The 16,599-nt window shown below is 42.4% G+C and overlaps 2 protein-coding genes across 6 annotated transcripts; both read left to right on the top strand.

Moving 5' to 3' along the window:
* The first annotated feature begins 1,257 nt into the window (after positions 1-1,257).
* marchf5l (membrane-associated ring finger (C3HC4) 5, like) lies at positions 1,258-8,430 on the top strand. 2 transcript variants are annotated; one of them, XM_080018381.1, is made up of 7 exons: positions 1,258-1,378; positions 1,854-1,956; positions 2,056-2,258; positions 2,601-2,731; positions 2,831-3,005; positions 5,446-5,606; positions 7,935-8,430. In XM_080018381.1, the coding sequence occupies exons 2-7, from the start codon at positions 1,928-1,930 to the stop codon at positions 8,109-8,111; spliced, it is 876 nt and encodes a 291-aa protein (XP_079874507.1). In that variant the 5' UTR covers positions 1,258-1,378; positions 1,854-1,927; the 3' UTR covers positions 8,112-8,430. The 2 variants fall into 2 exon arrangements, with proteins under 2 accessions (XP_079874507.1, XP_079874506.1); XM_080018380.1 differs by having other exon boundaries at positions 2,601-3,005.
* A 1,680-nt stretch (positions 8,431-10,110) lies between these two features.
* On the top strand, positions 10,111-15,829 carry kctd9b (potassium channel tetramerization domain containing 9b). 4 transcript variants are annotated; one of them, XM_080017518.1, is made up of 12 exons: positions 10,111-10,250; positions 10,448-10,569; positions 10,960-11,003; positions 11,137-11,230; positions 11,337-11,395; positions 11,476-11,604; positions 12,254-12,321; positions 12,432-12,527; positions 12,616-12,765; positions 12,868-12,973; positions 14,846-14,979; positions 15,096-15,829. In XM_080017518.1, exons 1-12 carry the CDS (start codon positions 10,203-10,205, stop codon positions 15,210-15,212), a joined length of 1,167 nt encoding a protein of 388 aa, XP_079873644.1. In that variant the 5' UTR covers positions 10,111-10,202; the 3' UTR covers positions 15,213-15,829. The 4 variants fall into 4 exon arrangements, with proteins under 4 accessions (XP_079873644.1, XP_079873645.1, XP_079873643.1 ...); XM_080017519.1 differs by having other exon boundaries at positions 10,448-10,611; positions 12,676-12,765; XM_080017517.1 differs by having other exon boundaries at positions 10,448-10,611.
* The last annotated feature ends 770 nt before the right edge of the window (positions 15,830-16,599 follow it).

The following is a 16,599-nucleotide window of genomic DNA, read 5'->3' as shown; positions in this document are numbered from 1 at the left end:
GGCGTCCTTTTGTTTTTTTTTAATTACCTCTAGTAATTGGGGTTCCTCCTATTCTAAATGCTGGAATTCATATTATTTATTTGTTTGTTCGTTCGTTCGTGTATTCTTCTCCCATGTCTTGGGTTCAATAATTCATCCAGGCATCGGGAGCCTTTTGTCCACTTCAACACACCTCTATAGTCCAGGCCACGCGTAAAAAGAAACTGGACACAAACAATGCCACCGATTGGCGCATAGGGGGCGCTATAAACACGCGTTCGGAGTCAAAGGCTCGTCGCTTCCGCCACGTCTGTCCGAGAAAAGTGAAACTTGATGCACGTTATGCGGCCGAGACATTATGATTATTATTATTTATTTTTTTTTAAATTGGGGCCTATAAGGTCCGCCTATCAGGTTTTTGAAAAACCTTCAAAAATCATCTCGAGAACCGTACGTCCGGATGACACGGAATTTACCCGGTCCGCGGTATTCGCATGAATGTAGTTGGAGAAAAGCTAAGAGGCTGCTCAAACATTGGCGAAACTATTAGGCAATCAAATTAAAAAAAAAAAAAAGTGCAAAAACATTCAATTTGCTGTAAAATGATTACACAGTAATACATCCACTTGAAATTCGTCAGGGCAGCGAGAAACACGATGGTAAACATGTCTATCAAGTGCCGTGGTGATATTTTGATATTTGAAGAAAATATCGAGATATCAGTCCGCAACAAAAAAAAAAATGTACACAAAGCCAAACCAAGAGGTGCTCTTTGGCCTGGAGGTCAGAGTGCGTTTGGAACCGTCCGCATGGCGGCACAGTTCCATTGGTACACAAAGCGCAACACCTTTGGGCCACAGTGGCCCCTATAATAAACACTTCCAGGCTGAGCTTCCTTGCTGCGTCCAGGTCAAGGTGCTGGACACACCGTGCACAGTGTCCCTTCTCTCCTCCATTCCTTGTGCAGCTACAGTTCACGTTATTGCTTTGAGTCATTGCTCTGTAAACCCGTTTTCCGTTTTGTTTTGTCAAAATAATATGTAATTAGATGTAGGGTACAAATGTATACCTTTTTTTGTAATGTATGCTTTGTATATTATACTTGTAAAAACAGTGACAGTGAATATGCATTTTCAGTCGGACACCGGATTAAATAATAATTCAGAATCTGAATTTGTTTATTCCTCCATTAGAAGTATATTTTCATGTACATTTTCGCGCGATAGCGGTACGGTCGCTCGGGCGTGAACGGACGGAAACGCAATGCGCATGCGTGCGTGCACGGGTGCCTGTTTGCTCTGTTGGTGGGGTCGCCGGGAAGGACCCACTCCCACTCCCACCCCGATCCATAAAAGTTCGCTGTGGAGCCGTTTAGCACTTCCAAGCTCTCTCCCCTCAGGTACTAGTGAGTTCGGAACGCTATGCCCGCCCGCGTTCACACGGGCCGGTCCCGGAGCTGCGCTGTACAACCTGCTGGTAACGTTTACCGAGAGGCGCCGGAAAAGTATCGCTCCGTACTTTGGAATACTTAAAAAAAAAAAAAAAAGAAAAAGGCGTGATACTTATCTACAGTATGTCGTGGTGTGTAAAATAAGCCGACTGGCGATTTGTGAATTTGAGCTTGTCTTTTAGTGCGTGGTGTCGGTTGTGTTGTTTTGTTTGGTCCAAATATCAAACTGGCTAAGCTAGCTAGGTGCGCTAACCTCCATTAGACTGTGTGACAGGAAGGTCGCTATAAACTCGGAATAGCATATACGCGCGAGTGGCTACGTAAAAGTACGCAGTTGTCGCTATCGAAGATGACTAACGGCTGTTGTTTTGATACTGTTGACGTTGTTAACGTGTGTGTGTGTGTGTGTGTCTGTGCCTGTCAGGGTGTGATGAGAGCGGGGGAGTTCAAAGGTTCTGCCCACGATAAAGCAGGAAGCAAGAGGCTCACGCACTCACCATGGCCGGTGCAGAGGATCCACCTGAGAAGTAAGGCCGGGACATTTCTGTTTGGATATGTCCCTAAATATGTACAGTTCCTCGGGCAGATCACCCCATTCACCCATCCTTTATGATTTGCGTGTGTAGACACTGTTGGGTGTGCTTTGCCACTGAGAGAGAGGACCGTGCGGCAGAGTGGGTGAACCCTTGTAGGTGTAAAGGCTGCACCAAATGGATCCACCAGTCGTGCCTGCAGCGGTGGCTCGACGAGAAGCAAAAGGGAAACAACGGCGGGGCGGTGAGCTGCCCCCAATGTGGCACGGAATACCGGATTGTCTTTCCAAAAATGGGTGAGAAGATGAGGGGGGGGGATTGCTTCATATACACTACATGGCTGAAAGTACATCCATAAACCGTGGATGGCATCCTAGGATTGCGTCACGTTGAAAGTCACTCTTTAGTAAGAGACATTCTACTGCAGATGTTAGTCTAAGGAGATGGCATTGGCTGTGTGCCCGATTTTATGCAGTAATGGGTGTGGCTGAAACAGCCCATTAATTAGTTGGGGCTGGCCACATAGTTTTCTATGTCGTGTGTCCAGTAACCACAATCACACCACCTCGATCTTCCATGTGAAAGTGGTAAACCGATGAAGGCATGTTTAGACTCGCCGTGTTAACGTCTTTCCTCAGGGCCCTTGGTGTATTTCCTCCAGCAAGTAGACAAGGCTCTGTCGCGGGTCAGTCCGTTCGCCGCCGTCGGGGTCGTGATCGGAACGGTCTACTGGTCTGCCGTGACGTACGGCGCCGTGACCGTCATGCAGGTACGCAAGGCGTACAACACACGACGACGCATCGAAGTCGAACTTTGGAAACGTTATAAATGTAACTCGGCGATTTGTTTTCAAAATGTTCATGTCCAGGTTGTGGGCCATAAGAAGGGCTTGTATGTGATGGAGCGAGCGGACCCTCTGTTCCTGCTCATGGGTCTTCCCACCATCCCTGTAGTTTTGGTCCTGGGCAAGATGATCCGCTGGGAGGACTACATCGTGAGGCTCTGGCAGAGACACTCTTCCCAACGACAGACGCTGGTGCTAGGTACCACACCACACACAGACCTTTAGTTAATTTTTTTTACAGTGATAGCATTCATCCCATTTACTCATATACTGGATCATTTCTGGAGTAGCCAAAATAATAAAAAACAACTATGAATAGACATTAAAAATGTGGTCATATACGTAAACTAATGTCATAAAGCTAGCAGTGAACCAGAAAGCTGAACCTAAGATGAGTACATAATGGAAATTAAAAAATGGACAAATACCGAGAGAAACATATGTGACCTGCCGCATCCTAAGCTGCGGCCGCATAATAAGTATTCCTGGTCAAAAATTAGATTTTAGCAGATTTCTGGTTGTTTTCTATCTCGCGACGTTTTTTGAAAAATGTGTTTGATTTCTAAGTTTCTACGAGGCTATGTGATTCACCAGCATCACACAGGGGAAAAAGTTACTTAGGCACTCGCAAAACTGCACAAACGGCGATCTTACGGTTCCCTTTAATGGAAACATACAGATCAAGATCATCCTTCCATATGCTGTGTGATGTGAAGTCGGAATGTGAAACCGTTTTCATAAAATAAGGTAATGAATGAACCCGGACAACACCGGGTCTTCCTTGCGTGGTTAAAAAAAAAATGTTGCGCTGACGCCGCCTCAGGACCCAAAGAAGAAGAGCTGACGTAAATAATGTTTTAAAGAAACAACATCAAATAAACCCCAGAAGCAAGAAATGTCACTTCTCCGTGAAAACATCATCTCTGTGTTGTTATGGATTACGACAGGAGGGGAGCAGAGGCTCTCAATCATATCCTGGCAGCAGAAGGCGTCTGAGTGTGGTGCTCCCAGGAAACACCAACTCCCAGAATGCATTTGGCTGGGAGGACCCCGCCATTTGTGTTCTGGGAAATTGTGTTTTCTGGTGATGGATTTTCATGTGGGCCATCTGAATTGGAACACTTTCTTAACACTATCAATGTTAGAAAACAGTAAAAGCAGCAGCGTGCTAGTACAGTGAGCATGAATTTAGAATGGAAAACATTACTTCAAATGAAAGGATTAACTTGAATTATGCATTTTTCCAATATTTTCATAAATGAATGATTCAAATATTATTTTAGAAAAACACATTCAACCTTATCTCATTGACGTGCAGCACTATCCAAATGTAGTCATTTGAAGCACTAATTGTGTTTCTAAATGTGTATTTTCTACTGCAAACGTCTGTAAATGCTTCTAATACTTGAAAGGCAGATTTCTCAGATCTTCTGTTTTCAAAACCTAATCTTTAATAAGCCATAGCTTCCAAAATATTTGCTTGATTCTCACAAATGATACCTTTCTCGTCTGCTTCTATACTTTCATATTGCGTGAAAAACAATAGGCAATAGGTGTGAAGATGTTTTACTTGATGTCAGGTTGGATAAAAGTTGCATCCGTTTTTGGAAGATGCTGCATGTGATTCTAGCTATAAATCTACAGTCCACACACTTCAAGCAGTTTTAGTTGTGTCCATGGTGGAATGAGTGAAGAAGGCTCTTCTTACAAGCTCTCACATGATATATCTGCTGGAGTTGGCTAGAAGGCACGCATGACTCTTAAAATTAAATGAAAGAGTGTTATTCTGTGAAAGCGCTCAGAGAAGTTGTTTAGAGCTCACTCTCTAAAGCGTAAGGGACAATTAATACAGCTCTGTGAAAGATGGAAGATCAGTGTGTTGTGTTTTAGGTAGAATTATAGCAGGAGGACCAGAGAGTATGGGTGAATAAATAAGGGGGGTGGGAACTAAGATGAACTCTAATAAAGTGGTTTTCATTTGAAAAGACAATGTTTTTTGCATTCCGCAATGGAAATGCAGGAACAGCGGGTGAAGAAAGATGGAGGGGGGAAAAAAACAAAACAAGTGGCCGACAAAACAAAGATTTGACTGCTCCCTTTGTTGATGATAATTGTACACACTTGTAAATAATGAGCAATAATAAATTAACTTGTTGCCCAAAGTCAACCCACTAGTACATCAAATGGAATCATTGAGAAACAGTCTTTGGTCCGTGGGGTAAAAAAAAGAAACATTATTTTGCACCATAAAAGCAATTAATTTAAAGAATATTTTCAGAAGTTGTATAATGGGTAGTTTTCCTTTACTACTAGGGATGGGTCAGAATGTTCGATTTATTCGTTCAATTGATTTTTTTTTTCTTTATCTGAACCTGTCGGCACACCTCAATCGTTCAAAATATCATAAAAAATATTATCAAAAATATATATTTTTTAACAATCCCTATTTACCTCCATATACAAACCATAACACACTTTAGAGGCTTACCAAAACAATATTTATATTAAACACTTTTTTTTTTTTTTTTTTTTACATTACTTTAGAGGACTCCTCACCTTGCCGGTCAATAAACAAATATTTGTGTAAACAAAAGAATGAATTAAATGCATTAACTGTCCTATTTTACATTTTGGCGCAGGCCATCCCCTGCCCCGCGGGCCGGCCGACGGCGCCTTCAGAGGCGATCACCTGTCTGTGTCTCGGACTCTGTGCGGAGCGCTGATCTTCCCCACCATCGCTAACCTTGTGGGAAGACTGCTGTTTAGAGGAGTCCCCTCCAAACTACAGCGCACCATATTAGTGAGTATGTTTCTCTCCGTCTTTGATGGCCGATCAAGTTCAACCGGTAGGTATGGCAACTGGCGTTTTTCAGTCTAATCGAGAGTTCAAGGCAGTTAAGTGCTACGCCTTAAACGATGGCCCATCCACATGATCACAAGATTGAAATGGGCATTCATATTGATTCAATAATTGGTATTGGTATTGTAGATATTATAAAAGCTATAACAGTATACAGTGTTTATAATAATAATAATAATAATATGATGATAACAGTAGTAACCTTTATTTGTATGGAAATCGTTATTCGTGTAGCACCTTTCATACATACCCTGCAATTCAAAGTGCTTATTAATCAGATATTAACAAAAAAAAAAGCAAACAAGCAAAATGCATTTATCGTAATAAAGTAGGTAAATATTACACAGGTACTCCTCACGTAATGACCAAGTTTCGTTCCTAGGACCAGGTCATGAAGCGAATTGGTTGATAAAGCGAGGACCCATGTTATTTCACAGTAAGGGGGCGTGGCCATTGTGAAAACTAGTGTAGTGTATACTGACAGACTGCAGGAATGAGACTGAGACTGAGAATGGTGATGAGATGTATACAGTGTATATATTATACTGTATATAGCGTATACACTCACCGGCCACTTTATTAGGTACTCTTGCTAGTACCGGGTTGGACGCTCTTTTGCCTTCAGAACTGCCTTAATTCTTGGTGGCATAGATTCAACAAGGTGTTGGAAACATTCCTCACAGATTTTGGTCCATATTGACATGATAGCATCACGCAGTTGCTGCAGATTTGTCGGCTGCACATCCATGATGCCAATCTCCCATTCCACCACATTCCAAAGGCGCTCTAGTGGATTGAGATCTGGTGACTGTGGAGGCCATTGGAGTACAGTGAACTCATTGTCATGTTCAAGAAACCAGTTTGAGATGATTTGAGCTTTGTGACATGGTGCATTACCCTGCTGGAAGTAGCCATCAGAAGATGGGTACACTGTGCTCATAAAGGGATGGACATGGTCAGCAACAATACTCAGGTCTGCTGTGGCATTTAAACCATGCTCAGTTGGTACTAAGGGGCCCAAGGTGTGCCAAGAAAATATCCCCCACACCATTACACCACCACCACTAGCCTGAACCGTTGATACAAGGCAGGATGGATCCATGCTTTCATGTTGTTTACACCAAATTCTGACCCTACCATCTGAATGTCGCAGCTGAAATCGAGGCTCATCAGACCAGGCAACGTTTTTCCAATCTTCTATTGACCAGACCTGGGGTCTGGTCTTCTGCGGCTGTAGCCCATCTGCTTCAAGGTTCCAGGTGTTGTGCATTCAGAGATGGTATTCTGCATTCCTTGGTTGTAACGAGTGGTTATTTGAGTGACTGTTGCCTTTCTATCGTCTAGAACCAGTCTGCCCTTTCTCCTCTGACCTCTGACATCAACAAGGCGTTTTCGTCCACACAACTGCCGCTCACTGGATATTTTCTTTTTTTCGGACCATTCTCTGTAAACCCTAGAGATGGTTGTGCGTGAAAATCTCAGTAGGTCAGCGGTTTCTGAAATACTCAGACCAGCCCGTCTGGCACCAACAACCATGCCACGTTCAAAGTCACTTCAATCCCCTTTCTTCCTCATTCTGATGCTCGGTTTGAACTTCAGCAAGTCTTCCTCACCATGTCTACATGCCTAAATGCAATGAGTTGCTGCCATGTGATTGGCTGATTAGCTATTTGTGTTAACAAGCAGTTAAACAGGTGTACCTAATAAAGTGGCCGGTGAGTGTATAGTGTATACAGTAATAAAGTGTGTGTATGTGTATGTATGTATGTATGTATATGTATGTGTGTGTATATATATGTATATGTATGTGTGTGTGTGTGTGTGTGTGTGTATATATGTATGTATGTATGTATGTATGTATATATATATATATATATATATATAGTGTACATAGTATATAAAGGGTGATGCGTGATGAGATGCTGGATGCTGAGACGCCGTGGTATTGTACACAGTGTACAATACAGACTGGTCAGAGAGCTGCTCGTAAGTCCAAACCGTAGTTGAACAGGTAGGTCGTTAAGTGAGGAGTACCTGTACACACTTTCAGATTTTGGTCATCAATTAGAGAAAGAAGGACTATATCACTATCACTCCTCAGTGAATAGTTTTCAATCGTTAATACTCCTCCTAATAGTTTAGTTCTAGGCACTTTTCAATGGATTCACTAATTAAACTGTCCAAAATTTGACTTTGCACTCCTTTGCTCAGCCGCCATTTAACTGTTTCCCTCGGTCAGTTATCCCTTTCCTCTCTTCTCCGCTCCAGGGCGGCATATCGTTTGTGGTGATCAAGGGAGTACTGAAGGTGTACTTCAAGCAGCAGCAGTACTTCATCCACACAAACCGTCAAATCCTCAACTACCCGGAAAGCCACGTGGTAAGGGAGAGAGACGAACAAAACGAGAGAGAAGAGGACGACACGGAGGACAGTGGTAATGAGTAATGTTGTTTTTGGAAAAAGATGGAGGAGCTGGAGAGACGGGTACTGCATCCTCACTCAGTTAAAGTTAACTATAGGAGTTATGTCAATAAATGTTCTACTAATGGAAAAGAGAAGGGACGGGAAGTTCCCTTTAAAGTAGGGTGAGTACCCCTGAGCTTACACCAAAGGGCTTGCTAAGCATCTGATGCAAATCTTTAGCACCATAAATTATATGAAACCTCTATGGAAGGAATTATGTCACAATTCACAAATATAGATCACAAATTAAAAAGAAAAAAAAAATTATCTCGCAGCCACTACAACCCTACCCCAATGAAATATTAAGTGTGTGTGTGTGTGTGTGTGTGTGTGTGTGTGTGTGTGTGTGTGTGTGTGTGTGTGTGTGTGTGTGTGTGTGTGTGTGTGTGTGTGTGTGTGTGTGTGTGTGTGTGTGTGTGTGTGTGTGTGAGAATAATCACATGTAATTTCTAAAATGTTTAAGTGATTTTTGTGGGGGTTTCTTTTTTTTTTTTTTTGCACATCACAAGTAATACAGTATTTATTTGGGGATGGAGGTTTGGAGGTATAATTTTTTTACCGGATGGAGGTATAATTTTTTTTTTTTTTTTTCATTAAAAAATTTAAATACAGATGGATGGTAGTGTCTATGCATCTTTCTTTCCATTTGTATTTATTTTATAATATGTATTTCTGAATTGTGATGCAGAATTACTCCCATGAATCTCTCCAGGGTCGTTGAGATGTGTGATCACTGTAATGCTGAATCCTCTAGTGTGTCCACTGCTGGGATGGGGAAAAAGTCTTTGCTGTTTGCTAGGATTTTAGAAGTCTTTTAAAAGTCTTCTAGTGTGTCCCTGTCATAAGGAGACTCGACAGTTGTGCGTTGCCATGTCACTGTGATTGTCAAGCAGACACGCATCACCACAGTTGTTTCTTAGATAAATATGCCAGTGTTTTATGAATTACATACGGACACTACTTTTATGGCATTGGATTGGATTTTGAACTCAAAATACACTGAAGTAGTGATGCACAACGCAATTTTAAGCTTACACGAGGAGTAATGCCAATTAAGGTGTGATGTCTAGGGGGTGAGCCTTGCATAGATGAAATCTATGTACTGCAAATTTAGTAAAGCATATTATATTTTGTACCATAAAGATCAATGAAACGTTTTACTTCGATTGTATTACTATAACTGATGCGTTATGTGTAAATAAATGTATCAAATGATGCTGCATCTTCAGTGGGAGTTTTATTTTATTATTTTTTTTTTTTGTATTCTAAAACAAATAATGCTTTTCAGCAGCAACTGTCTCATGGGGTAGATGTAATGTATGTTTGTATTTGTATTACAAGATAACTTGTACTTTTGGCCTTGAGTTTTGACGTGACCTGTTTTGAGTCATCATGGTCATTACTGCTATACAGGATTACATACCGGATGCTGGATGAGCCTATTTGGACGAGGCTTCAAGTACTGTAATATAATCTAAACTGCACATTGCCAAATGGCCAAAAATGAATAATAACAATTTATTATTAATTTAATTTAATTTATTAACTGTGATCATCTATTTTATTTTCAGCACAATAGGTACTTGGTCACTGGGAAATTGATATGATGGTTTTGCTTTGATCACTTCCATTGCACCACCACCACCAAACCCATCCATCCATTCATAAGTAGATGTTTATGATTTGATGATTCAACTGAAATAAAGCCCTCATTGGACTGGATGTGCCTTCCGTTATTACTCTACACGACGCTCGAACAATGTTCAGATTATTATTTTTTTGTGTGTGTACTTAGTATTAGGAGGAAAAACCATAAATTGTCATTGTTTAACGTCATGCATTTCATTGTTGATTATTACTATTGATGAGATAATACATAGGTTACGCCCCGCCTACTTGACGTCACCCCCGCCCCGTTTAAAAAGCCAACCGAAGCCGCTGATTGGCCGCCCCATGTGACGCTCAATTTTTGTTTTATTTTGTTCGTGCGCGTTGCGGAAAAGAAGGATGGCTACGGCAGAGGTGGAAATCTAAAACATGCCTTCAACATAGACTGTTTTCTATCCGTCTGCCATGAGGAGGATCACTCTCTTTGTCAGCGGAACGTCCTCCAACGGGAAGGTATGCTTCAAAGAGAACAACAACAAGAAAAAAGACGCCCTTCGTTGAGCGTCTGCCGCCGGCCATTATCGCTCGGGAGCGCGGCTTGTTCGCGCCGGCCCGTCTCCCCCCCCCAAAAAAAACAAGCTTGTCAGTCACACGTGGAGGTTCAGAGACCACTGCGTCTGACATGTCTGTCTTATGTCCCTGCCCCGCAGGTGGTGGCCGTGTACGGCTCCATGGAGGATTTACTGTCCGCGGCCAGCTCCAAACTGGGAATACGAGCCTCTAGCGTCCACAACGGGAACGGCGGCCTCGTGGACGACATCGCTCTAATTCGGTCAATCCGAGTTATACGTGACATCTATGGAGCGGCGTTCGGGTCGATATCGAACAAATATGACTCTGAAATCCTGAATTAGATACATGAGGCAAAGTGAATAAATAAATCGCTTTTTATTCTAAAAAGGGCGATTTTCAAAATTAGTATTTCTATTCAAGTCAAGGGACTTTAAATTCATAATTCCACATCAACTTATTTATTTATTTCAGGGCACTTTATTTTCATACTGCCACTTTTTTTTTTTTAATACGCAAATGAATGGGGCGAGCTTATCGCCGGGGTCATATTTAGGAATTTGTTAAATATGAATTATTACTATATGCTCACCGGCATATTGCTTTTTGCACGAGGAAGGTATGACATGTTTTCGTTGCTCTGTCTCCACAGAGATGACGACGTTCTTTACGTGTCGGATGGAGATCCATCGGAGGGTGAGTTCCTGTCCCCATCTAATAATAATAATAATAATAATAATTAATAATAACACAAAGTGCGTGTTTCCAACTTCCACAATTAATGCCCGGGCCGGCTACAGCGGTTTAAAATTGTGGTTGGCTTTGTTAGACCACCAGCAGGATCCCGGAGATCCTGATCAATGTCAAACGCACACTGATTGGCTGACCCTCAACGTTGGGGGGCGCTGCTTTACCACCACAAGGTAAATATGACTGCAGCGCATGTGTTTTAAAAAGTTTACAAACGTCACATTTTATGAATTAACTTGTCCGTGTGATCCCCCCCCCCTCCCCCCTCTCCTTCCTCAGGAGCACACTGGTCAGTAAAGAACCGGAGAGCATGTTAGCCCACATGTTTAGAGACAAAGGTGATGACATCACTTTATTCTAATATCGCCGTACACACAGTCTGCATCGTGCTTGTAACCGCGTGTGTGTTTTCATTCAGATGTCTGGGGCAACAAGCGGGATTCGCGAGGGGCGTACTTGATCGACCGAAGCCCCGACTACTTTGAACCAATTCTGAATTACCTAAGACACGGGCAGCTTATCCTCAACGAGGGCATCAACCCGCTGGGTATATTTGACACATGAGTGAATAACAGATCAGAATGCATTTTCTACCGATTTCCCAAACTCTAATAACAATATAGCAACTGTAATAATGTAATAAGTACATACAGTAGTAATAATTAACACATTATATACCCACTGTATATAGACCAAATTTTTCTGGTTCATTATTAAAACATTTCGGGTCACTTACAGTATATGTTTATTTATTTATTCATGTTTTTTTTTATTGTTTTGTTTTCTGTTATTGTTTTCAGTTATATATTGTTGTTTATCACCAAGTTTAGTGGATATTGTCATATTTTATTGTGTATGGTTTACCGTTATTGTATATTTCCAAATTTTGCCATTTATTGCCATTTTGTTTTTTATATTTTTATTCCATTGCTTTATTATTATTATTTCCTATTTTTATGTAAGCTGTTCCTGACGCTGCAATCTGTCTGTCTATCTATACCTACAATTGATCCTGTGCATCAAATCGCACTTTGTATATTCTGTGTATTGAAGATATTTTATATTGGCTATTTCTGTTCTGCTTTTTTGACTATTTTTGGCTGTTTGGTTGAGCCCAAACTGCACCACGACAACTTCCTCGTATGTGAAAATGCACTCCATGGAATGAACTGATTCAACTGATTCAACTTCTCTAGGCGTCTTGGAAGAGGCCATATTCTTTGGAATCGAACCACTGGCTGATCAGTTGGAGACCCTTATTAAGGTGTGGATGTATTTTCGGGTCACATAACAAAAATATATATATTCAATAGGCATATGCTGCTTATACTGTATATAACTGTTGAATCTATTTGTTTCCTTCCTGCTTCCCAGGCATCCCAGCCACCTGACGACCACTCTCCTCTGACCCGGAAAGAGTTCATTCGATTCCTATTAGCCACAACGACCAAATCCGAGCTGCGGTGCCAGGTATACATGAATACATAAAATATAACAGGTATCGATATTTGATATTGTACTTCCCACTTAGTCCAGATGCCTTGTTGCGTGCCGCCAGGGCCTGAATTTTAACGGCGCCGATCTGTCGCGTCTCGATCTGCGCTACATCAACTTCAAGATGGCAAATCTGAAAGCCGCCAACCTCACCCACGCCAACCTCAGCGGCGCAAATTTGGAGAGAGCCGACCTGTCCTCAGCTTGCCTCGATGTGAGCTCTGCTTGTGTTTTTAAGCGATATGAATGAGGAAATAAAGTAACGTGTCTCTGTGTGTGTGTGTGTGAGCTCTGACTTGGATGATGTCACCTGCAGGGCGCCAATCTGCAGGGCGTGAAGATGCTGTGCACAAATGCCGAGGGAGCGTCTTTGAGAGGATGCAATTTTGAAGATCCTGCTGGAATAAAGGCTAACTTGGAAGGTGAAGCAGAACAACTTCTAATGTGTGTGTGTGTGTCGACCTATCTATGGTCTTGGTCAGTATTTTTTTGGTCAAAAGAGATCAATAATAGAAAATGGCTCTTGTGGCTACACCGGTCCCTGTCAGCATAACAGCTCATGGAAAGTGAGAACTATTAGTAGCGACGAAAGGTTTGACAAATTTTTGAGATTCGCTTCCTGAGTAAAAGGCGTCAATTTCCTGACTCTTGGTTTATTTGATCCAGACTGGGCAACGCACGGTGGGGGAGGGAGGACTCCCTGTGAACGGCGAACGAGAGTCAGAACAGTCGGTTTTGGCTCTGTTACAAATGGAATTCTCCCAAGAATCATTTAATTCTGTCAAATGTATTTATTTTGGTGGAATACAGTAAGTATAGATTAGTCACATTTCATATGAATTGCCAAATACCTAGACCTTTTTTTGCCTCTGACTTTAATTTGGCCCTCAGTAATTCTTTTCAGTTTTGTAAGTCAAAGATTCACTGTTTTGCTGGAGCGACTGACAACTCAACAAGTCATTTTGAAATAGTTGCTCGCCATGAACAAATCTATGGGAGTCTCCACCCACGGGTACGGGTTGAGGGAGGGAGACGGAATCTTGCGCTGACATGGTGTGAGTTTTTAATAATCATTTTGAACCGAAAGGCTCACCAGCCAAAATGGGAACGTAAAATAACAAATCATTTATCAGGGTCCGGTTTCTGCTCGGTCGCGTACCGCACCATGGGAACCCCACTGGGCGGTTAGGTGGACCGGAAGACAGGAAGGAGCCAGGGCCATCACCTGCAGCCCGTGGCTTAACCACGCCCATTTGTCCTAGGCCTCCGGGTGTTTGTGACCGCAGCGGTTTTGTCCAACTGGGGTCGGACCGGTCCTTCGCCCAAGTGGTTCCCCAGATACCGCGCCTCCCTCCGCCCAACCGCACGCCGCCGTTTAACCGACCTCCCCAACCCGCCGCGTGACCACAAAGAGCCTTTGCCACTTCGCAACTAATTTAGAGTTGGACGTAGGGAGCAACTCCAACAACTTGTCTCCTGGTGCAAAACTGCCTGAGCCGAGTCCCTCTGTCGTATAACCGCTGTTGACGTTCCTGAGCCTGGAGCGAATGCTCCGGTGATGAGTGCCCCAGCCCCTGTATCTTTGCTCGCAGGTCCATAAACATATTGATCTTGGTTCTTACTGGTGCCATGCCCTTCCTCCCAGTTTTCCTTAATTAGGTCTAGCACAGGGTGTCCCTCCGGGGACTCCTGCCGCAGAAGAAGTCAAAGGGAGGAAATCCTCTGGAGGTTTGAGGCACTTCTCGCCCCGCAAACAACAGGGGGTCCAGTCATTTATCCCAATTAGTGCTATCGTTGTGCACAAACATAAGAACCATGGTCTTCTGCGTCTTATTGAGCCACTCCACCGGGCCATCAGTCTGGGGGTGGTACATGCTGGTTCGGATAGAGCGAACGCCCAACAGCTCTTAAAGTTCCCGAAGTGTACGTGACATAAAGAAAGCACCCCGGTCGGTCAGGTCTTCCTTCAGAATCCCGACTCGGGAGATGACCCGAAACAGCGCCTGCCCCACACTTTTGGCCGTAACACTGCGCAACGGCACCACCTCGGGCTACCCGGTTGTGGGCACTGCGGTCTAGCGGCCCGATGAGGTCCTTACCGAGTCTTTCAAATGGCGCCTCGACTAGAGCGATTGGTGTAGCCAAGGGTTGACTTAATTGGCACTCCGATTATACCACACCACTTTTGTTTTTAGTGGTGAACAGGACAGCAGTGTGGGATCATTTCATTATATAAAGGTGTTCCGTGGCAGAAAGTTAGGAAAACACTGATCTCAATGTGTGTACGTTCTCAGGAGCTAACCTAAAGGGAGTGGACATGGAAGGAAGTCAGATGACGGGTATCAACCTGAGGGTAGCGACGCTGAAAAATGCCAAACTGAAGAATTGCAATCTGAGGGGGGCCACACTCGCCGGGACAGACTTGGAGGCGAGTTTAATGCCGATGCTCATAATGCTCATATTTCAGCTTTTTCTCTCTCTTTTTCGTTTTAAACGTGTTGTTATAGTCAACCATGTCTTCTCTTTTTTTTTTTTTTTTGACAGAACTGCGACTTGTCAGGGTGCGACCTCCAGGAGGCTAACCTTCGGGGTTCCAATGTGAAGGGGGCCATTTTTGAGGAGATGTTGACCCCGCTGCACATGTCCCAGAGTGTGCGCTGAACATATGGAAAGAAAGATCAAATAACGGTCCATTGGTCCATCGTTTAGGTCTTGAAATTTGAAAGTGGTCTTATTGTAAGGAAGGCAAGAGAACCAATTTATAACTCAATATAAAGTAATATTGAAAAAAAATAAAATTAGTAGTTTTACAATTCTATAAAGTTCCTGTGTATGTTACAATAATACAGCATGTTCTTTTTTTTATTTTAAAATGAATGTATTACCATTGTACGTTTACCGTTTGAGTAACGTGATCCGCATCAATATGCTGCTCATTAGATCCAATGATTTCATTATTTCTTATCGGTAAAGGGCATCAAACAAAGTACAAACAAAATAATATTCAGTGTAAATCATGTCCTATAACAGTTCTATGGTGGTGTCATGTGACATAACAGCAGCTATGGAAGAATAACTCGCAATTTTCTGTGCAGTGAGTCTATGAAAAACAAGTATGTTGTTCTTTTTTTTATGCATGTCACAGTGAAACTAGAATTGTAATTTATGAATGCAAACTGGTCTATATTGGACCACATACTTATTTTTCACACATCACCTGATATATTGTTGTATTTTTCATGAAATTGTACTACAATAAACATTTTTGTAAAAAAATATATATATATCTATATACACTACTAAAAAGTTAGGGATATTCGGCTTTCGGTTGAAATTTCAGGATGAACCTAAAATGCATTATAACCTTTACAGGTGAACTTAATTTGACCTTCTCTAAACTTTTGAAAGCACATGTCCAACTGTTCAATGTTTCAGTACTTTTTGCACAACTTGCTGTTCTCTAACAAGGAGCTGAACGGCAAAATTCACAACAGGTGCAAAGTAAATCGACCAATACATTTCCTGGTTCAATTAGAATTGGTATTTAAACAGTCCTCTTCATAATGCTGTTCACATTTTGACATCATGAGACCAAGACGACGCCTAACAACTGATCAACAGGACCTGCCATTGCGAGGCTTCAAACAGGATGTTCTCAGAGGGAAGTGGCCACTGAGCTCAGAGTGTCACAGTCTTTTTGTTTCTCCAAAAAGAGGCCATTCTCTTTGCAGAAGCAACGCTTCTGTATCACTGCAGTGCCCGCATGTGGCTGTGGCTCTTCTATACTTTGGTCAACACCGATTTCATCTCTGTGTCCAATAGAGAAATAGCGGTGGGCTGCTCCACCTTTTAGAATGTGAATATTAAGTATATCATAATGTATTGTGCTCCAACTTTGCTTTAGTTGCAAATGAAAAAAACCCATCCATAACAGCCTTCAATGTTGGCAGCGATCAAGTTTTTAACATGGCTTTTGTTGTCAATAAATAATGATTCCAGGTTATGTGTTACTACCTCCTCGGGAACAATGTCTTTTGTCTCTCTCTGC

Source organism: Zeus faber (genome assembly GCF_960531495.2).
Source record: "Zeus faber genome assembly, chromosome: 17".
Taxonomy (NCBI): Eukaryota; Metazoa; Chordata; class Actinopteri; order Zeiformes; family Zeidae; genus Zeus; species Zeus faber.
This window is presented reverse-complemented; position numbering and strand designations above follow the sequence as displayed.